General features: G+C 32.3%; 1 protein-coding gene across 2 annotated transcripts; it reads left to right on the top strand.

Annotated features, from left to right (window-relative positions):
• Positions 1-574: 574 nt before the first annotated feature.
• On the top strand, positions 575-22,012 carry LOC134273178 (retinoic acid receptor RXR-alpha-B-like). 2 transcript variants are annotated; one of them, XM_062755357.1, is made up of 8 exons: positions 575-703; positions 7,034-7,480; positions 8,160-8,409; positions 8,970-9,170; positions 9,391-9,486; positions 10,057-10,141; positions 17,913-18,100; positions 19,686-22,012. In XM_062755357.1, the coding sequence occupies exons 2-8, from the start codon at positions 7,064-7,066 to the stop codon at positions 19,919-19,921; spliced, it is 1,473 nt and encodes a 490-aa protein (XP_062611341.1). In that variant the 5' UTR covers positions 575-703; positions 7,034-7,063; the 3' UTR covers positions 19,922-22,012. The 2 variants fall into 2 exon arrangements, with proteins under 2 accessions (XP_062611341.1, XP_062611342.1); XM_062755358.1 differs by lacking the exon at positions 575-703 and adding an exon at positions 738-758.
• The last annotated feature ends 1,984 nt before the right edge of the window (positions 22,013-23,996 follow it).

Genomic DNA, 23,996 nt, shown 5'->3' with positions numbered 1-23,996 from the left:
TTTCTTTTAGCTGAAATTAACAAAGTATTAATACTTCTCCTTTTATTATCATATCTTACTATATGATATTTAATAAATGAAAAAAGTTTTATTTTATGACATCTTCTAGGCATATTGTATCGGGGGTGGGTGGGGTGGGTGTGTGAAGGGGGGGGGGGGGCTCCCACACCTCCACTCCAAACACACACTTTCCACAAAAAAAAACTAGTTTCAGATTTAATAAAATATGAAAATGTTTATTACATATCCATTTATTATCGTTATTTAAAGTACTTTTGGGTTGTTATTAATTTCCTTTTGGGTTCCTTTTGGGTTCTTTTGGGTTCCTTTTGGGTCCTTTTGGGTTCTTTTGGGTCCTTTTGGGTCCTTTTGGGTAAATCGACGCACCGTTATTAGATTATTATTCGCACCAACTTCCAAAAACTTGGCATTTAAAATATATAGGCCTACATATTTTTTTTAATTAACAATCCCTTTTGCCATTTAGGCCCTGAGTGAAATATAGTGGAATTTTGAAATTTACACTTTTTTATGTTGATGTAAATTTAGCACCTATTTAAAGAACACTGTACGAAAAATTTCTTTACTGAGGAAATTATTGAACAACATTGTCTTTGAAAACGAATTAGACGTGGAACGACCTGTGCAATGCCAAACGTGTCCAATCAAAATGGCCGCGTTTCTGTAACTGCTGAGTTTGCAGGTGAGAAAATACTTTGTTTGAGTACATCCACAATCACCACGAAATATTATTTCATGTAAGATTATTGACACTGGGTATTTTCTTTGCTTTGAATTGAAAAAGAAGGCAAAGATTAGAAAGAACGTTCTGTAATTTAAGTGTTGTTGTCCTATGAACAGCTTTTCTAGCAGGGCTCACTATTTGTAGAGGAATGACCTACTCTCGTCATGGGGTATAGCCGGATAATCAAAGCTGGTTCCTTACCGTCAAATCAAATTTTCAGTTAAAAATATAGTACTTGATCTCAGCCCTTTAATTTTTTTAGCCAATACAAACAATTAAAATACCATAAGGAATTTTCTGTTTAAACAAATAAACATTACTCAGGTGCAGCACAATCTTTTGAGTACGCTCTATTGCTGTATTTAGCTATATATCTTTCTTAAGATATTCAACTAAATTTGTTAAAGCTATTTATATGCAGTTTTTCATTGAGCTGAAAAGAATACCATAAAATAAAATTCAAATTTTCATTACAGCTATTTGTTTCATATTTCGAATATTCAGTAAAGTAATAAAGGAGTTATTATGCCTTTTCATGACTTTCAAACGCCAAATTCGCATATCGCCATCCCCAACCCTGTTTTCACAACAAACGTCCATTTCTAAGTGTCAATTATCTTGATATACCGCCACAGGTGCATGTGGTCAGTGAAGCAGCTAATTGGTTGATGCTATCACTGTTGAAAAGCGTGTAAAGCCAGACAAGGTACATACGAATTAAATAAACAATAATTTTTACATGAACTAATGTTATCATTTTGTTTTCTGTTTAATAAAAATGATTTAGTCACGGATTTGCCACGAAAGCGATTGTTGTTAAAATTCGCCAATAACAATATTATTTCGATGTTCTCTGCTTTAAACAATGCAAAGTTTGCTTAAGAAATAATGATACGATATACATTGTGAAGGTTTGATTAACAATGATGCCATAAACTATGAATTTATTCAAGAATTCATTTTACCTACTATCGGCATACCCTATTATCCCTATTAACTGCCCCTGCCCCTATAAGCGCCCCCTTAGGTCTTTTTCATTTGTCAGGAAATAAGGGCCCCTTGTACAGTGATTAAAATTATCTAGAATCGTTTCAAAAGTCTGTCAAAATTTGAAGGAAGTGAAAATGAAGTGAAAATGAAACTTGTTTATTATCTAAATTCTTGGTGGAAAATGTTACATTTTGCATAATTGGGTGGATTATCTTCATTTAAAGTAAAGTTAGACATTATTTTAGAGATTCTTTGAATTTATTTTTTTTCCAAAATATTTTTTGAAGTTAAGATATGATATTAAATATTACAAAGAGAATACCAAAATAACCGCCCCCTTTTCACAATTTTCTAAGCGCCCGTGGCGGTTAATAGGGATTATATGGTATATAATGACGATCGACCCATCATGTTTTTTTTTTCAATATCAAATGTGTAGATTTACATGATTATGACTACGGACAACAGACTAGCTCTCACCAAACTAACAAAACCAGTCCCTTTATATACTAGTGACCAAACAGTCTCAAAAGTATGGAAACCCATTAGAACAAAATTAAAGTAATATATACAGAAAATAAAACAACCTCTTGACATAGAGCAGTGTTTTTCCTTTATTTCAAAGTAACGGGTTAGAGATCAGTTTTAACAGGCTAGGGGCTGAAGTTTACAAACAAAATCTTTGTTGATTTTACAACAGATTTTTATTTCAAAGCGGCATTTTTGTCAATTGAAGCGGTCAATTTGGCCGGTAGCCGGTTCTTAGGGAAAAGACTGATAGAGCCTCTTTTATTTCATAATTTGTACTCCATATAGATTTTCCCCACAAATAATTTTGCTAAACCCTCTTAAATTTGGTAGGACAATGAGAGAAAATTTCCAGGTTAACCACCTGGCACCAAGACGGATGGCAATGGGAAATAACTCTTGTTTAATATGGGTCTACTGAAAACTATCTATTGTACTTAAATAGTATACAAATGGTTTGAACACAAGTTCTAACAAATTAATTTACGAGGTTCTAATATGCAAACATGTTTGTTTTATATACATATTACATTCTTTTCAACATTTTAAATATACTTTTTGTAGTGTAAGGCTTTTATAATTACTTGAATCTACCAGAATCTCTTGTAAATTTTTGTACAGTTTGAGACTGTATTTATCATATTTATTGATTTCATTTAATATTTTATGATTTATCTCCCCACAGAGTTAGGTGACAATTAATAGTTTAATAATCTGTGTCTCAGGACAAACCCTCATCCATAGCACAATATCATTATAAGGAAAGAACATTGTTTGTCTTTTATCCTGTTGCAGTTTGTGACAATCAATAATAGTTAGCTTAATATATATAAATATAGGTTCAAATAGCAATTACAGTTGAATAAATTTCTAACACAAAATTATGATTTGTTAATTTTCCAAATAATTTTTTTTAAAGCAAGCATATACCGTATATATACAGATTAAGGCTATAAGGGCAAAAAAAGTGAAACTCTGCATATAAATGATTTCATTTATTTGTGGAAAATATATTGCTTCCATCTTCTCTCTCAGTGACCTTGCTAATATTACTTGTACATTGCACATAACTTTTTTTGAATATGTAATAATCTGATATAAATGTACTGACAAAATTTTTTAAATTTGCTTGGTTTATTTTAACAAATATCATATTCTGCTTTTAAGAATTTTATCATTAAATAAAAAGAAAAGTTGTCAGGTAGGTTTAAGAATTTTTCAAGCCATTGTCAATTTCAATATAACTTGGCACACAACAGTATATATATATTGAGATTTCAATGAAGCTGCAGTTTGTGTGTATTTCAGTGTATAACTGTAATGGAATCAACAATTTTGTTTTACCTTTAGTTTACTTATTTCTGTGAAATTACATATTGCATATATAATGGCACACAAGTTAATATTATAAGAAAATGCCATTTTAATTTCCATTTAAAAAATAGAAATTTCTGTGAAATTCTTTCAAAATGCTACTCATTCTACAGTTTTAGTCTGATTTCAATATAACTTGGCACACAAGTAGTACACTGATATTCTGTGTATGATGATTTATGAACGGTGTTGCCGTGGTTAAAAAATATTTCGTTTTTAAGTATACAAGCATTTCAATATAACTTGGCACACAAGAAAAAAAAACAATTCTCTGCCGGGAAGTTTTATTAGAAATTGAATCAAGTTTACAATTTTAGTCTGATTATAATATAAATGTGGCATGCAAGTAGAACTAAGAACATAAAAAAATCAAGGATCATTATTCTATTTATTGCTGTTGAAAAGTTTCAAAACTGCTTAAGTACTTTTCTCTTCCTTTGCTATTACAAACCAGTGAAAGGACTTTGAAGAGTGCATCCATTTTAGGATAGTTTATTTATTTGTTCACTGCTGTTATTAGTGAAACTGTTATAATAGTGTCCACTGTAACATTACAGTACATGTATATTAATCAGCTTGTATGCTGTTTTTAAAATCACTTTTCATGTGACAGTCATAAACCTATTTCTGTATATCATTTTCATTAGTTTTCGTGTTTCAGAACACACGCATTCAAATATGCTTTTTTAAATAATTTATAGTACGTTTATCATCAAGTTATCCCCGTGTTTATTTGGGGAAAAAGGGGGGGGGGGTAAATCATTATATAAAAAATCAGGAAATTGTTGTTTCTAAGATTAATTTAAAAAAAGTAACCTGATTGGGGTAAATGTTTCAACGGGGTTTTCATCAGGATCATCTTATTGAAAAGCTCTCGTTTTCAGTTGCTGTGCCTAAATTAACGATAAGTTCAAAGAAAGTGAACTGTTCCTTAGAATCAGGTAGCTCATCGAAAAACATAATCACATTTATATCCACAAAAAAGACTAAAATCAACTCAATATAATACAGTAAAATTACACTAGATCTAATGCGTTGTTAAAATCAATGGGTCTTTGTGACATCATACAAACACAAAATCAAGAACGATAAGCGAGTAACAAATTTATCAAGTGGAAAGTTTTTTCATTTTTCTGTTAAAAAAAGCAAATTTTTTTTACATAATTTACATTTTGGATATATATCCTGGTGTAATGAACTGTTTCAATATATTTTGTGATTTAAAATATATATAGTTTAATAATCTGTGTCTCAGGACAAGCCCTCATCCATAGCACAATATCATTATAAGGAAAGAACATTCTAACAATCAATCATAGTTAGCTTAATATTTGGTTAAGTAAGACAAAAAAGATCCTCCCAAGCATGTTGATTAAGGCTAGGTAAAAATATCGATATTTCGGTATATTGCAAAACAGTGACAAATAATATTACTTGTACATTGCAATACTTTTTTTTAATACTGATATAAATGTACTGACAAAATGCTTGGACTCGAGAATTTTATCATTAAATAAAAAGAAAAGTTGTCAGGTAGGTTTAAGATTAAGCCATTGTCAATGAGATTAAGCCAAACAGTATATAAAGAGACAGAAGCTGCAGTTTGTGTGTATTTCAGTGTATAACTGTAATTGAATCAACAATTTTACCTTTAGTTTACTTATCGAAGTTACATTCTGCATGTATATGGAAGTTAATATTATAAGAAAATGCCATTTTAATTTCCATTTAAAATATTGCAATACATAGTGCAATACAGCTAAAAATATTACTCAATATGACAACTCGGGCCAATACCAAGCCATAATAGGGATGGTATTGGCAAAAATTTTGTGTTATGAAATATCATGATCCTTCCCTAAAATGGCCCTATATTCTTTATTGGTCAATCCATCAAACTTTTTCATTTTCTTTCTCACTGAAACTACTAGATAAGGTTATCAGAAATGGCTTTACAAGGGAAAGTTGATTTACAGTACCAGTATTTGAATTTGCATTTGGACATTCTATTCAGTGTTTATTTTGTGTGTTTAACTCTCCTGAATCTTCACAAGTGAGCTTTTCTTATCAAAATTAGTTTGTGTATGTCATTGTAAATTTTTTACATTTTCATCTTCTTTTCCAAAATCACTGGGCAAATTTCAGCCAAACTTGGCACAGAACTTCCTTCAGTGAAGGGTCAGACCCTCTTCTAAGGGGAGAAAATCAAGAAATAGTGTAAATTGGATGGGGTTATTTATAAATTTTCTCAAGAATCCCTTGTTCAGAAAAACTAAAACAAGTGAAAACCTGTCAACATAGTCAATGATAGTGTAGATTTGATTTAAGTCAAATAATGACCCCTGGGGATAGGATAGGGTCACAATTGGCAAGAAAGTTTCACATAGAAATGCACAGTCATGTACAGGAAAAGAATCTTTAAAAATCTCAAGAACAGCAAAGCCATGATTAATCATATTAACATGGAAGCATCTTCATGTAGTGTTGGTTCAAGTTTGTTCAGATTATGACCCCTTGGGGAAGGGCATGGTCACAATGGTCAATCAAAGATTTACATAGGTCTGTCTTGAATGAAAAAAATAAAAACTTAAAGAATCTTTCTAAGAACACCATAGCCATGATCAGTAAATTTTGGGACACAACACCGGATCAAAGTTTTACATAGGAATACTTAGAAAATATCTTAAAACACTTCATCTGAAAAACAGCAAAACCATGAATATTTATTTTTATTGATGCAATAGCACCCTATGATATTGTAGACCCTGGATCTGCTCCTTGGAGTCAAGTTGAACCAAAATAGAATACAAAATTTTAACATAGAAATAAATAGGAATAAAATCTTCAGAAGGCGTTGAAAAAGATGATATTTCAGTGAATATGGAAGCCGGCTCAGTTGTGTAGATTCAATTTTGTTAAAATCATAAAGCAGTTTGTTGGGATCAGTTGTATATTTTAATTTAAACTTCTCAATTTCCTAGCCAGTGTACTCAGGTGAGCAACATGGCCCATCGCTTCTTGTTTTTTTTTCTAATGTTATCTTAGACATTAGTTATTTACTAGACAACATGTCATTTAGTGAAATTCAAAACAAAATTCTTCTTACCAATGGTTACACACTATCATGATAGCAACTAATTGATAAAATGTTTTATATACGTGCTTGCACATGTCTTCTTTCCTGCTTTTATAGATTCAATACACATATATGTAGTGTAAAGTTATAAAAGCCTGAAGTGATGAACTCTAATTACCTTGTACTCTTAAAGTTTAAGAAAATGATCTTATTTTTAAGGTAGAGATATTAATTATGCTAAATATGCATGTAAACTTTATTTAGATATTGTGTAACTGTAAGTGGTATATAATTATCAAGCAGGTTTTATTTCTTTGCAGATAAAAACTGGAAGTCCAGTAGAGCTAAAAATGGCTGAACCCAATCATGCCATGATAAGTACAAAGATAGAAAACATTCAACAGGGAAATGAAAATGCACCAAACTTTAGTTTTGTCATAGCGGACAGTACAAATTCTGGGGAAATGAGGTCACAAACTGATAGAAATGTGCCGGATAATCTCTCCCCTCAGTTCCAAAGTGCAGGGAACTACACTTCTAGTGAGAATGCTGAGGGAAGCTTCAGTATGGAACTGGATAACCCCCAGAACAGTGGGTCAGAGAACATGACCCCAGAAATGTTAGGTTCCCCGGAGATACAGATAAACAGCCAGGGGATGACAGTGTCATCTCACGCAGTGGTCAGTGCGGCGTCGGTACATTCACCCAGCAATGAGATGGTGGTACAGCCCATCATACAGGTCACAGGGGTCAATGACGATACACAGGTGAGGAACATTTTCTGATGCTTCTCTTGTTTGAAAGAGTTTTTTCTGTGCACTGGTTCTTAACTTCGTATTGAGTCTGCATTTTGTACCAGTCTAATGGAACAATATTAATTTTCTTGTTAAGAAATCATGTCAATTCCAACTGTTAAATCAGTAATAACATCACAAGCATTTAGGTTCAAATTTACTTAATTCATGGTAATTATGTTACAATAAAATCATTCTTATAATATTTATTGTCACAGTCAAGGTGATGGAGGGTTCAAAATGAGCAGTTTATGTTTTTACAACATAGGCATATAGAAAAACTCTTATAATGAAATGCCAAAGAGGAATGATTTTGCTCAAGATATACTGTAAACCAACTTTTATTTGCGTCATCTTTTATTCAGAATTCGTCAGTTTGAAATCAATCCGTAACATTTAATTTTTCTCATGAAGAAAATTTCTTAACAAATACAAAGCAAAATAAATGGTTTGCAGCGATTATTATTCAGGAGTTAAAGTAGATCACGAAACTTGCTGACATTTCTCTCAAACGCATAAAAGTTGGTTTATAGTAAGCATAATGTATTGTATACATTTAGTTTGAAATTTATTTTAAAGTCATTGTGAATGAAAATCACTGCTATAAGTGTCAATCGCTACTTACTGTATTAAATCAATACCTATATTTTAGGTGTACACAGGAGGAGAAGACCCATCAGCTAACTCCTCCCCCTGTATGATCTGCAATGACAGGGGGTCAGGATATCACTACTCAGTTTTCTCTTGCGAGGGTTGTAAAGGATTCTTTAAGCGTAGCGTCCAGAAGAACTTGGTGTACACTTGTAAAAATGACGGGAACTGCATCATCAACAAATTCACCAGGAACAACTGCCAGTACTGTCGCTTCGTTAAATGTACACAGATGGGCATGAAGAGAGAAGGTTTGTCATGTGGAATTCAAATTTTTGAATTGATTTTACGTGTATTTTGAGACTTTTCCTAAATTTTTAAGTGCTGCTTTGTTACCCTGAGTGTCAAGGTCATTGTCAGTCAAGGCAGGTCAGCCAGAAATAGCCAGAGTACAGTATCAGCTGACTCTTTGCTAAAACAAAGTGTGCAGGAAATGTACAATATACTAAATCACATGCAATGTGAAGGTTTTCTAAACAAGTAAAAAATAATGATACTTATATTGATTTTTTTTTAACTTAATCTTTTGAGAAACTGAAAGTTGTGACAGATTAGTCAAAAAGGCTAACATTTCATAGAAGAGTTGCCCCTCTTTATGTAAAGGCTGGCGTCTTCATGACATTAATGAAATGTACAGAGAACATTTAGTTTTTCAGCAGACAAAAAATGTCATGGAGAGTCAAAAGTCATGGCAGAAATTTATGATATAAGATACCTTGCTATATGGAAACATTGAATCAGATACATTTATGAAAACCAGAGTTTCTTATAATGATTACACAACCATGACTTTGATTGTATATGTCAACAGCTGTGAGGGAGGACAGATCGCCGGGAGGAAAACACAGAAACAAGAAGCCCCGTCTGGATGAAATTCGGGCCATGGTTAACACGGATGGGGAGGTTTTATTTGTGCCGGGGATCCAGGAATCAAAAACCGGGGAAACGTTTGAGGATCCCATCACAGAAGGCCTAATTAATGCCAGACCTGATCTGATACCAAGGGTTGATGGTAAGTAGAAATTTCTAAAAAAGATCCAAATCTTTGCCTTTGATTCATACAAGCACTGATTTGTATGATATCTTTACAGGAAACTCATTCTTGATCAGCAAAATGGAAGACTGTTGGTGACTACATACTAGAAATAACCAGGCTTCTCAAAATTAAGACTGCTTTGTAATTTTTAATACAATGTATTTAGAATTAAAACAAGGTATTATTTCTTTAATAGGAAATATCTGCCTACAGAGCATGGGTATAAATCAGCTAATGCAGTATGGGTATGCTGAATTGAAATACATTATTGACTGGGCAAAGAAAGTTCCTGGTAGGTACTTTTTACTGAATGGTGAAATAAAATGGAAAAAATGCTGTATGTTTCTAAAAATTACACAATGATATTTACATTGTTGACAGTTGCTGCAGGAAAATATTTGTCATTTTTTACATACAGTCAAACTTCGTTCAATATTTCAAATTACATGGGACCAAGATAAATCTTCATAATATCTGTAGTGAGGATTTGTGAAATCAAGGGTAAAATACTAAAGGAATATGTGGTTGGGACTACTGTAAACCAACTTTTATTCGTGTGCTAGAAATTTTCGCAAAGTTCACAAGAGCCTCGTCATCGTGAATATTTCTTGCCGCGAACTGCACCTTAAAGTGTATATGTCTATTAAAAACAGATCTAAAAAGGCTTGATCAGGAAAATTAATCATCGCGAACTAGTTTATCCCTTGTAAAATGGCGAAATACAGTCGTCGTGAATAAAAGTTGGTTTACAGTATCAAATCACTTCAACATACAGTGTATCTATGGTATTTGAGATAACCCTTACCCAAGTTCAATTTTAAATAGATCATGTCAATTAAATATAGTTAATGTTTGTTGACAGGTTTTACGGAGTTACGACTGGAGGATCAGATGGCGTTGTTAAAGTCATCCTTCATGGAGCTGAATGTCCTCAGATTGTCATACAGGTCAGTTTAATGTACAATAGAACCTGGCTACAATAGGTCAACTTTTGACTTTTTGTTAGGGCTTTCCATTCAGATAGGGAAGCCTTTCAATATTTGATGGATCTGTCTGTTGGGCATTCCACAACATTCTAAGTGATGTGATGTCTTAACTTTGATAACTGATGGATCTATCTGCTGTCCAGCCAACAATGATATCTTTAATTTTCTACTTTATTATTTTATATTTAATCAGATACAAATTCCTTTTTTTTTTTTTTTAATTTTATTTTTTTAAACACAATTCATTTCATACAGAGTATGCATTAGTTATTGTTACATAATTGTGTATTTTTACTTAGAGAGAGAGAGAGGAAAGAGAGAGAGAGAGAGAGATAGGGGGAGGGAGGGGGAGCGGGAAGAGAGTGAGAGTAGAGAGAGCTAGAAGAAGAGTTGGTTCCACCTGTTCCACTGAGTATCAAATTTTTCTTTTTCATCATTTTTATATGATATATATTTTTGTGTTTGGTAAAATTGATTTAAGTGTGATATTGCAGAGTGCACATTTAGAGGTTTTTCGGTACATCTAGAAGTATAAATATAATATTTTAGCCATAAAACTATAATATTCGCTATTTCATTATTTTTTCCTTTAATGCCTAAAATAAAATTCTTTTTGGTTATGGGCAACTGGAGATTTCTCTGTTGAAGATGATATTCAAAGTTTTCAAGGAATAGTTGTACAAAATCACATTCCCATAGGATATGTTCAATTGTCTCTACTTCTCTTTGACAAAAATTACACTGCTTAGAATCTACCTTTCTGATTTTGAATAAAAATGAATTAGTTGCCAATATTTTATTTAGAATTCTGTACTGAAACCACTGGAGTTTACAGTTTTTTGTAATTTTAAAAGGTAATTTATGGATTATTTTGGATTCCTTGTTATCTAATTCAAATAATTCAATCCATTTCTTAAATCCAGCTGACACAGAAGAGTTTTGATTTAATATTTCATAGAATTTTTTTGATTTTTTACATTTTGATACCAGATAACAATTAGATGTAATAAGAGGATTTTCTGATTTTTGTAAATTTTTCTCAAAATTACTCCTCTTTATCCAAGCTTTAACTGCATGGATTAAACTAGAATATTCTAAAAAATTAATCTTTACATCTGGATAAATATTGCAAAAACATTCATAGCTATAAAAGGTACCATCTACTCCAATGATATCATTGATATATCTAATATTATTGTCAAAAAGTTTTTTACTATAAAAGGTTTTCCCTCCAATATGGATATTAGGGTTATAAACAATGGACAGTCCACATTTACATCAGAATTACTACAAATTTTATACAAATCAATCCAGAACTTGAACACATCAATCCAGAATTTATTTTTTAAGTTTTTTATAAGTTGAGTGATGTATTCAATTCCACAGGATGTAAATTTATACATGTTCATATTCTTTATGAAATTTTCCCACCCTTTATTAGTATAAACCAGATGTCTAATCCAAAATAATTTCAATGAAGTAATGAAAGAATATAAATTTATCATTTTCAGTCCTCCATCTTCGTAGCTTTTAACAATGACATCTTTCTTAACTCTATGTGTTGAGTTATTCCATAAGAATGAGAAAAAAAGTTTTTCCAATTCTTTACAATAAACATTAGATGGATTTGGGATCGACATAAGTAAATGATTTAATATTGGTAAAGCCAAAGTCTTTATAACAGTAATTTTTCCTATTGGTGTTAAAAACCTTTTTCCCCATTGACTAAGAATGGATTTTATTTGTACTAGCTTTGGTTGGTAATTTATTTCAGGCACTTTTTCCAAGTCAACATCAAAATTTATTCCTAACAAAGTAAATCTAGTTGTTCCCCAATTAAGCTGGTAATTTGGGATTAAAACCTCATCACTGTATTTTTTTGATCCAATCCAGACAGTGTGTGTTTTTGAGTAATTAATACATAGTCCAGACATATTCGAAAAAGTGTTCAAGGTATTCAGTGTTTCTAAAAGAGACTCCTCACTTCCGTCAAGAATAAGGGAAGTATCATCCGCCAGTTGAGATATCTTTTTTTCTACATTTCCAATGGTGATACCTTTTATTTTTTTATTTTTCCTAATTTGTATAGCTAAAATCTCAGCGCATATCAGAAAAATATATGGAGACAAAGGGTCTCCTTGTCTGCATCCCCTTTGAATTTTAATTACATCAGAAAAGTTACCTCCTTGATTAACTGTAGCTTTAATGTCAGTGTAGAAAAGAGTGACCCATTTTCTAATGGAAGGGCCAAAATTAAAAAAGTGCAAAGTTTTTTGTATGAAGTTCCAGGAAAGAGAATCAAAAGCTTTTTCAAAATCGATTAATAATAAAAGTCCTGGAATATCTTCTTCTTCTGTAAAGTGCATTACATCATATATCAATCTTATGTTTTCTCCAATATATCTGTTGGAGATAAAACCAGTTTGGTCAGGGTTGATTATTTTATCTAAATATTTCTTAAATCTGTTTGCAATGGAGCCAGATGCTATTTTGTATACAGTGTTTAGCAATGTAATAGGACGCCAGTTTTTAATGAAATGTCTTGGCTTGTCGCCCTTAGGTAATAAAGTTATAACTCCATGTCTTTGCGTAATAGACATAATATCATTCCTGTAACCATAGTTTATAGATCTTACAACAAAATGCCCAATATATTTCCAAAACATTTTAAAAAACTCTGTAGAAAAACCATCTGATCCTGGAGATTTGTTAGCCTTCATATTATAAAGAGTATTCGAGGCTTCTAACAAGGTTATTTCACCCTCTAAATTGTTTGATTCTTCACAAGAAAGTTTGGGAGCATCAGTATTATTTAACTCATTATCTAGATTTAAGTCTGTATTTTCTTCTTTAATGGTGTATAGATTTTCATAGAAGGATTTAATTTCTTTCAAAATATGTGACTGATCATGAATAATCTTGCCATTATCTATTTCTAATTTTGGTATAATTTTACTTGTAAAATTTCTAGACTCCAGTTTGCAAAAGTAACTAGTGGGCTTTTCCCCCTCCTCAATCCATCTTGCTCTACTTCTTATGTAATTACCTTGTAACTTGTGCTTTCTAATTTTTTCTAATTCTTGTTTTTTATCATTTAGTTCTTCCAAATTACTTTCAGAAATATTTTCTTCCATACATTTAATGTCCTCGATCAATAATTTTTCCTCATTTTCTCTCTTCTTTTTGACATATGCTGAATAAGATATAGTTTTACCCCTTATTTCTAATAGTAAGGTTTCCAAAAATAGTTGATCATTGATAGTGAAGCATATATTTTCATCTGGCACTGTATGGAGGTTGTCATAGTTGTATACCGAGATTGCATATTGTTTTTTGACTTGTAAAATAACATCTTTAATACAGTTCAAGTAATTTTCATCATAAAGCAATGAATTATTAAATTTCCACAAACCGCGACCTCTCTTAAAGTCATTAAATATCAGCGAAAGAGAAATAATAGAGTGATCTGATCTGTAACTGGGTTCTATAGTACATGTATCTAATCCTGATAAAAGTGAATCTGACAGTAGGAAGAAGTCAAGCCTACTTTGCTTAAATGGAGACTTTTTTCTCCATGAATATCTACGAAGTGTTTCATGAAGTTGCCTAAACGGATCTACATAGCAATTAACCTCTATTATTTCTAAAAGTTTGTTCCTTGCATTTGGATTATTAATTTTTTTGTAATTATAATAATCTAACTCTGGATTCAGAACCAAATTAAAATCTCCACACCAGATAATGTTACTACACTGCAAATCTTCTATATGATTCTGTATATTTTCAAAAAAATCGGGTTTATCAGTATTGGAGCATAAATATTACATATCAATACCTCATGGTTCTCTATATTTGTTTTAAGTATAAGATAATTTCCATCTGCATCTCCTTTTTCTGAGATTACTTTGATATCGGTATTAACATTGATCAAAATAGCAACCCCTCTTGAATTAGTGGTATATGAGCTAAAAAAACATTGGTATCCCCACAAATTTCGAATATCATTTTCCATTTCCGATGAGAAATGAGTGTCTTGCAAACAATATATATTACACTTTAAAGACTTGAGGTAATTAAAAACATCTCTGCGCTTTGCAATATCACCAAGACCTTGACAATTGACTGAAATTATTTTAACCATAGGGTATTTGTATAGAAATAGACATATATGTAAATAAATGACACCCAAAGGGATTTCGGAACCTAGCAGCATAACAAAGAAAAGAGGAGAGAGAGGAAGAAGAAGAGAAAGGATGGAATAACACAAACATATATATGACAAATGAAAATAGAGTAACTGTGTACAAGTAAAAGTTTACTTTCAAAAGTCAAGTGGCTTGAGTAGCATCATTTGGCATTTTTTCTTTATACGGTCAAAATCGGAAGTAGGAAGGGCGTAATAAAAGCGGAGCCCATAGCGGTTAGTCCTTAGAATTCCGGTTTTTTAATTTGTAATCGATATCGTCCAGAATGTCGAATTTCATTCGTTTTTCACCCACACTTGCATACACGAAGCCATTGAAGTACCAAGCTGATTTAATCTCCGTGTATTCCATTAGTTTTGCAATGAGTTCGCTGTTTTCCTTTGTCACGTCATCTCCTAACCTCACATTGCCCTCCGACTCTTTGACTTTTGACCTTTTTCGCATAACTTTAGCTTTTTTGTCTGCATTTTTAAATTTTATTAGGATAGGTCTTGGGGCCTTTGGTTTTCCGGGTATGCGATGAATCGCAATAATGTCATTATCATCTATATCTACATCTCCCTTTGATTTCAGTATTTCTTTTGCAACCTGCAAAGTATCTTCACCTTTTTGTTCTTGCACCCCGAATATTTTCACATTGTTTTTGCGACTATATTGTTCGTTGTAGTTCGCCTTGACTGTTGCAAAAGAGGCAAGTTCTTCTGCTTGTTGGACTCTGGTTTCTAGGTCACGAGTTTTTTTGTTGTTTTCGCATATTTTTTCTCGGAGTGTTTCATTATCAAGTGTCAGTTTGTCCACGCTTTCGGTCAGCTTTTCAATTTTTTGCTTATAAAATAGATCTTTCTTTTCAGTTTCTTAAACTCCTCGAAAAATTCTTTCACAATGCTTGTAATTAGCAGTTTAATATCGTCTGTTTTTATCGTGCTTTTGAGCTGATCTTTAATCTCTTGTAGATCTTTTTTAATAAGACCCCATTCTTCGCCCGATTGAGTTTCCTGGGGTTGCCCAGCGTTTTCTTGCATTTTTTCGATGCTATCACTTTTATCCCCAGTGTTTTTTACTTGCCTTTTTGGTGGCATTACACTACAGTTTTTTAACGCAGTATATCAAGAACCGGTTCACAATAACAATGAAGAGTACTCACGATTGTTGAGACGTAAATATTTCAATCCACAGAAAAAAGTCCTGCCCGAGCTTGTAACACATTAAATTTTCATTAGTAATATTAAGGTGATTCTGCTGACCTATTTCATGTAAAAATTTCAGAAGTATATGCAATTAATAAGTCATTAAATTGCCAAAAACTGCCCTCACCGAGCTACCGTGTCATCACACCTCGAGCGCCATCTTTGCGATACAAATTCCTGTTGGCAAGACACACAAAGTTGTGACTCATTTGGAAAAACACAGTCTTACTTAATTTTATTTCATATAAAAATTTTCTCCAATGAGTAGTGGATATTTTTTATCAGATTAAATTAGCAATAACAGAAGACAATCAGATGAAATTATAGTTGAATATAATTTCACATATTTCTTTATTATATACCCTGCAAACAAAGTTGGGGGGGGGGTATATAGAAATCACCTTGGTCCTCTGTCTGTCCATCTGTCTGTGCAAACATGTCCGGTCCATATTTTTCTTATGCAGGAACATTAGAATCTACCACTTCACACAAAGATTGCTCATGACTGAATGTTGTGTCATGACCTTGACCCTAGGTCATTCAGGCAAGTTCAAGGTCTGAAAGAAAATTTTCATAATTTGTGTCCAGTCCATATCTTTCTCATGTATAAACTTAGTGAGTTCCCATTTTACACAAAGATTGCTTATGACCTAAGAATGTGTCATAACCTTAACCCAAGGCATTTATGCAAGTTCAAGGTCACAAAGAAAAATTTCATAATTCCATATCTTCTTTATGCAAAAACTTTAATCTAATACTTCACGCAAAGATTGTTTATGACCTGACGGTGTGTCATGACCTTGACCCAGTCATATGTGTAAGTACAAGGTCACTAAATGAAAAAATGCATAATTTGTGTCTCATACAAAGATTGCTTATGACCTGAGGGTTTGACATGACCTTGGCCTGAGGTCATTTGTGCAAGTCAAGGTGTCACTGAAAGAAAGGTTCATAATTCATGTTTGGTCCATATCATTAGTACATGTACCAAGGGTATTGATGTCTTATTAGGCTACGCCTTAGTTTCATTTATTAAAAAAGTATACAATGAACAATCATGACAATTGCCAGTAAATTTTCACTCTAAATGTTTCAACAAATTGTGAACACCAATACTTACAGGGTTAGTGACTTGGCACCTTCTCTGAAAAAACCTAACAGGGGTATTTGTTCATTTTGGACAGTTCTAGTTTGAAAACAGATTCTGTTTGCAGGGTTTTTTCCCCCATCTTATTTTTGCCCTTTCACACCTACAAAATGAAAACAATTTTTGTCCCATGGCAAAAATCCAAGGCATACTTGTTCAATTTCATGTTTTACCAAAAACTATGTGAATTGAGGAATGTAGTACACACAAAAATATGACTTATATAAGAGTAGACACCAGCATTTAAACATATTAACACCTTTAGTACTCTTAGAACCATCCATTTCCAAGCTGTTAATACTATTATTATGTGTTTATTTGTATTATTATACATAAAAGAGAACATTTTGGAACACCTTACGTGTAATGTTCTTGTATTTAATTAAGTACATTGTACAGTGTATTATCAAAGCAAAATAAATTTTAAATTAAATTTACATGTTTAAGGCTGCAATGCAAACATTTAAAGGTACAGTTAAATATATTTAAAGTTAAAAAAGAATGAAAAGATTTCAGTGCAACCAGATATTATAAGCAAGAATGTAACTAACAGAAAGTTTTTGGTGTGGATGATTTACTCTCTATAATGTTTCTCTTCTAAAATTTGCAATGACATAAAGTGTATTTGTTCATCAAACTGTACATTAGTTTCAATCTGATTCAAATAAGATTTTTTAAATGAGATTGTACATGTATTAATTTAAAGAATGGGTGCCCTTTTGCTCTTTAGGATGTCATTTGGAACCTCTGGAGAACTAAAAAATTTTCAATCATATAAAAATCAAGAAAATTTTTACCAAACTTTATATATTGATACATCTTGGTGCATGTTGTTGAACAGCATCAGCAAGTTTTTATTTTGACCTACCTTTTGACCTTGTCCTCATTTTTCTCACATTTGCATTTATCCTAGTTTATAAAGAAACAATTCCAAATATTTTCTATCCAAACATGTATACTGATGTCTTTTGGGGAGAACTTTTCTAGTTCTTTTTTTTTACCTCGATCCTGTGTCCTTTGACCCTCCCTTCCCTGTGACACTTGACCTCGCTATTCCTCATTTACCCCTAAACGAAGAAGCAAAGTGCATGTTTCTTTTGATGTTGCATTACCAAGCCTGGGCATTCATATGCTATAAACATATTTATTGTTTTTATTTAATGTCTCTTTTCAATTGCTCTGAAAATTTTCAGGTCGATGGATACAGGTAGCTGTATAAAATTTGCTGAAGGATTGAAGGTCCCTATAGAGCTGGCTCAGAAGATGGGGTGGGGGAAGGAGTTGGTAGCCGCTACGGTGGAGTTCTCAGCCAGGCTGAAGGAGCTAAATATTGACAAAGTAGAGTTCTGTATCCTGAATGGCATTGTGCTAACATATCCAGGTATGTTTGCTTTTAGGGAAAATGTTACATAGATACAACACAATTAACATAATGTTATCCATCGTTGCAAACCACGGCCAATATGTATGATCCTCTTCCATTCTGGCCGTGGTTGAACGAGAAGAGAATATTTCATAGTTCATTAAAATATTGACCAATGCGAGTAAAGCATAGTCAGAAAATGAACTTTGATGCGACCTAAAATATACTGAGAGGAAAAAAAAACACAGGGTAAACTTTTGAGGTGAATTAAATTTGTTTTTATTTTTTATTTTTTCAATATTCCTATCTAACTTTTGAAATCATCTTTAAAGAAAATGTAACCAAAATTCTTTTTCATTTTGTCTTATAATTCGTGAGTTATTGAAACTCATATGGCAATACCGCCCAAAAGTGAAAATCGAAAACTTCTATCATCTTTAATGTCTCCCCCGTGCATCTGTCACAGCCTTGAATCTCCTTTGCATGGAATTCATCAGAGTGATTATCTTTCAAAGCCTGGCTATACTGGGCATGGGTAACCACGCCGAAAAATTAGTCAGACGACCCTCGCATGCGCCAATGAGAGTAACACAACATAAAGTTGACCGGCTCAAAAACCCAAATTGCGCAATTGGTTTCTTTCAGTTTTGGGGTGAATATAATGATAATGATAGTCTACTGTATTAATAGCGGTTTCTGTGGTAGTGACGCTGCAATTTAACAGATGGCAGGACGAACAACCCGATCTTAACGTGACTCTGTTTTGCGTCAATGTCATCATCACGTTTGGATGAAAATCATTTCAGGCCCTCTATGACAACAGGTAACACGTTCTTTCGATCTTAACGTGACTCTGTTTTGCGTCAATGTCATCGTCACGTTTGGATGAAAATCATTTCAGGCCCTCTATGACAACAGGTAACACGTTCTTTCGGGTGAAATTTACAAGAAACTTTTCAGTAACCTGTCTTTGTCTTTACTTAAGCATTTCTAAAACCAGACCCCATGGAACTTCCGTAAACTGTACCAAGATTGAAAGAAATTAATATCGTCTGTAAATACTGAAAAGCAGTGTGTATACCTAAGGTGCATCAAGTGGTACAACAAAATTTGTCGACAAACTCATCGTCATCAATTTGCTTGTGTTTCAGGCTTTTTAGCATTTTCCCTACGTGACATCATGCATTTTAGGGTTGAGTAATTCTGAACACTGATTTTGGTGCATGGTAACTAACATTCTCATCTGACCTATTTTCGTAATACATGTACTAGTATTCGGTCTTGCGGTCAAAAAAATTTCGAATATTATGCTACCCAGCGTTTCTTTTTCCATTCAGTATACTGTAAACGTATTACATTTGGCTGTGTATTCCTTTTAGCGATTTTGGCGGAAGGGAACTTCCGCTAATTCAAGTACAACGCTAAGTGTCTTGCACATATATACATAAATAAGAACATTGAGAAATGCGCTAAATCAAATCTACTCTTACTTGTTCAAAAATCAATTTCCGCCAAATATCATACACATTAAATATAATACATTTACAGTATATCTTAAGCTAAGTTTCAGAACATATATCACTTTTGAATTAAAATTTTGCAGATGCTCAGAATTTGATGGACAAACAGAAAGTGATCCTGCTACAGACTCAGATATTGGACAGATTACGTAAATATCACACCCACAAGTTCCCGGGTAACGTAAAGAGATACGGCAAAATGCTGCTCCGATTACCATTCCTACGTACCGTCAGCGCTAAAGCAGCAGAAAGGTTTCTATCACTGACTTTGGATGGTACTCTGCAGCTAAATGAGCTGGTGCTAGAAATGATCAACTGATATATTGACCGTGTTGTGTATCAAAGCTTCACTATTTCTGTGCTGTTACAACGAAGCTGGATTTCTTGTGTTCATATTGTGTATTTGCATGGATTTTTTTTTTCACTTGTTGATTTTATTGAAATTCACTGAAAATCATTTTTATCTCTGCAAAATTAAAACTTGGCCATTGGTACATATATTTATTTCCACGTATACCTCCTAAATACATGCTATAACATGAAGATATGTTTTTTTTGTTATGTACCAGGTACATGACTGTATAAATGTCTCTTATTGACACAGGTTCGCTTTTCAAGTCATAAAATGAATTGATTTAAGTGACATGGAACACATTAAGTGGGAATAATCCATTAATTGATTGTGATTTGTGATACCCAAATGTTCCTCCCAGATATAATTTTTGAAAAGTTAACTTTCTTGTTATAATCATGCTTTCATTTCAAGTGTCTTGCATTAAGCTTGTAGCCTTAGTAGTGTTAGTGGTATACACAGTGCCTGTGCTGTGTGGAGTGATCTCGTTAATGCAGTTCATGCAGTCAACTATTGATGGGATTTTGCATAAATAGGGAAAAAAAACCAATTTTGAATTATACCAGCAGACATTTGTATATTTGATTTAAAAAAAAAAAACAGTTTCTGTTTGGAAATATTAGGAAGTACACTTCAGTATATTATGAGTTCCATAAATCTATATGTGTATTGTGATTTGTTTTACTGAAAAGATCTTGATTAGTGTGTAAAAATATTAACTTGAGAGGGCAGTTTTGTTTTTAGAACACTTATGGCATCATTATGTCTATGAATTTATCGATATGCCATGTGCTAAAAACATTTTTAAAATTAATGAATTTAGACATTCTTTGAAATGTTTGTTAAATTAAGACTGAGGCATCAATACATTTTATTCACATTAATCAAGTCTTTTTTTTTTAAATAGCAAAGTCATATTCTGAATTTTTTTTTCTTTTTGCATTTTGGAATAATTTTATCTCCTGTAAATTCTTCTTTAATTATTTTTATTATATATCATTAAGGAAGATTTTCAAGCACCTTAAAATTCCTAGGTTGATTGCCTATGAATCTTATAATGTATGTCACAGTGTGAGTGGATCAAATTTTTTTTGTAAGAAAAGCGTTTCACATTCCTGATTTAAAATTAAATTTTGTTTATTTTCATAGTGGATGCATATCTCATAAATTTTGCCTTTAATGTCTAAAAATCAGGTTGTGTGTAAGTGTTACGTTTGTTGAAAAAGGTTGAACTTTGGTATCTCGAGTATCTCAGTATCATGGATATATGGAAGTGAGTTGGGAGTCCCAATCACATTTAACCTCTGTATTTGAAATCCTTAGATATCTCTAAGTTTGTTACTGACCAGATGTCTTTTAGGTAGCAAAGTTGGACTGTATATATATTGATATAAACTAGAATGCAGACTGGTCCATGTCCTCATCTGTCATTATATATTTAATGTATGCTAGTGAATACTGTAATTAGTATTCCAGTTCTACACAAAGAGTCTATGTGTGTGGATCGTCTTATTCTTCTATATTCCAAACCTTACTACTGTTATCAGTTCTGACAGATTAGAACATATAATATATTTATATTTTTGTACAAATTAATGTGTCAGATTTTATTGGAATTGTTTTTGAGGCTGCATTTATTTTGAATAACTATATATTTAAAATTTTGTGGTAGGTAAAGAAGCAAAGATTTGAATATATATAGGATAAATATATCACTGTTTTATTTGATGTCCAATTCTTTGTCATTTACATGTTGATTTTTTTTGCAATGATCAATTAACATGAATTCAATATGCAGTTGTGTGCAATTTACATTAGAATTAATAGTATACTTTAAATACCTACCTTTTATTTATGAAATGAAAGAGTACAGTTGGAAAATTAAGTTTCATTTATAGCATATGAAACACATTTTTATATTCTAGAACTAAAAAAGACACAACTTTACAAAAGATCTGCAATATTAAAGTCATTATACAAATAACTAGTGTAGTTCATCAGAGTTTCGACAATATACTGGTATGTCAAAACTGTTGTCAAGTAAAGATATAAAAAATATTTTCATTTCTTTTTTTTTTTCCTCTGTGATAATTCTTTGAAAGTTAAGGGAGTTGATTTCTTGAAGGGAAAGCGAAGGGTCAGGAGCTAAGGAGGCCTAATATACAGTAAAACTCGGTTATAGCGAAGTCCTGGGGACCTGTGAATTTAATTCGCTATATCCGTAATTCGTTTTATCCGTATAATGACTTCGTATAACCATTTTAGAGAATTCGCAATATGCATGTTTTCCTTCGGGTATTACTATCAAATATGTTAGGGAGGCAAATATTACAAAACATACCTTCGATAACTAAGGTTTTATTATGAATTGAATTTGATATAAAAATGATAAAAGGAAATAAAGTCAGTTCAATTTATCAATTTTTTTAATAATCTTTCAAAGTTCGTTATAAAAGATGTAAATTTCATTATATTTAACCTCAACGGGACTCAAAATCAGTTCGCTATATCCGTAAATTCGTTATATCCAAGTTCGTTATAACCGTAAAATTTTACAAAAAATTGTTAAGGATTTTGCCGGGGACCCAAGAGAAACTTCGCTATATCCGTGAATTCGCTATATCCGTGTTCGTACTAAACGAGTTTTACTGTACATGTAGATCTTGTGTGTCCATCTTTGTTTTTGGCGTTAGTGGGCAGGAACTATTGAAATTGACATGGAAAGCATCATGTTTTAGTCTAAGACAACATTTTAAAAATCTGTTTATGCCATTTTAATTCACAATTAAATGTAATTATAAGGAATCACTGTCCAGTTTGTTGGGTATGCCAGGGACATTGACAGTTGGAAACATATGGAATAATTTATGCATAACGGGCTTGGACTTTGAAAAATTCAAATTATTTGCATTTTTTGTTTATTCTCTATGCAGAGGTTAGACATACTGAATTGAAGTTTGGTACACAGATTTCTCATGAGAATATCTTGGTCAAGTTCTCATTTTGGTAAGATCAAGCAATTTTTGACAGAGTTATGCCTCTTGTACTTGAAAAAGTCCAATTATTTGTAGTTTTCGTTCATTTCTTCACATGTTTCACAAACATCTCTTATAAAACCCCGCAAGGATTTGCGTGTGAAATTTTTAATCACTCTGTCTGTTTAAATTAATTTTATACAATATACAAATTTTCTGTTTTTCCAATAACTTTTTATGGTTGCCCAATTAAGATCAAATTTGGTATGGTAGTTCAATAGGCAAAAAGACATATTTTGATGCTAAGTTTGTTTCTCTATGTCCCCTGGTTTGGGGCTGGGGTGGTGGGGTAGATTCCTTAACATTATATAAGAATGCATTGGCAAAGAGAGATAACTGCTGAAAATGTTCCCATTGTAAACTGGAATGCTGCTATGAGTCCCTTGGGATTAATTAGCATTCCTACTGAAGAAAATCCAAAGCATTATCTTTATCTGTCACATTGAGATTACCGGTAATTACCACCTCTGTCTGCAATTGAAGTTTGTTATGAAGTTAAATCAATTTGGAATGCTATGAACACTCTGAAATGTGGATTTAAATATAAATGTTTATACTTTATTTTTGTTAAAATACCCTACACAATGAGTTATGATTTCAAAAAATTGAAGGCAATTTCCATAATATACAAGAAATAATTTCAGAAGATATATTTTTTATTTCTACTTTTTCCCCTTTATGTAAATTCAAGAATATTATTAATTTAAGGTAGTTGGATAAAACCCCCATTCTATCATTAATACTGAAAAAGGTCTTATTGTAACTTTAGAAGAAAATGATGAGAGAGGTACAATTAACCCCTTGGCATTAATTATCTAGCCTGCTGTAGAAAATTTAGTAGGCTTTTCTTTATCTGTCACTTTAAGATTAATGAAAACCTTTGTCTGCAACTGCTGTTTTGTTATGAAGTTAAGGTCAAGCCTTCATGATATTTGCATTCATTGAAGGCTGGCATTTTATATAACACAAGCTTCATTATTGTTTAAATATACATTCAATGTTAAGTT

Source organism: Saccostrea cucullata, unplaced genomic scaffold (assembly GCF_032062105.1).
Source record: "Saccostrea cucullata isolate Sc308-1 unplaced genomic scaffold, CSIRO_AGI_Scuc_v1 ctg137, whole genome shotgun sequence".
NCBI classification, from domain to species: domain Eukaryota; kingdom Metazoa; phylum Mollusca; class Bivalvia; order Ostreida; family Ostreidae; genus Saccostrea; species Saccostrea cuccullata.
The sequence above is the reverse complement of the archived record's forward strand: the minus strand, read 5'-3'. Positions and strand labels throughout refer to the sequence as shown.

What these genes read in the sequence shown, in the direction of transcription:
- LOC134273178 (XM_062755357.1), top strand. Translation starts at nt 7,064, where the DNA reads ATGGCTGAACCCAATCATGCCATGATAAGTACAAAGATAGAAAACATT. An exon ending in GATGGGCATGAAGAGAGAAG is followed by an intron (nt 8,410 to 8,969) that starts GTTTGTCATGTG and finishes ATATGTCAACAG; the next exon opens with CTGTGAGGGAGGACAGATCG. An exon ending in CTGGGCAAAGAAAGTTCCTG is followed by an intron (nt 9,487 to 10,056) that starts GTAGGTACTTTT and finishes GTTTGTTGACAG; the next exon opens with GTTTTACGGAGTTACGACTG.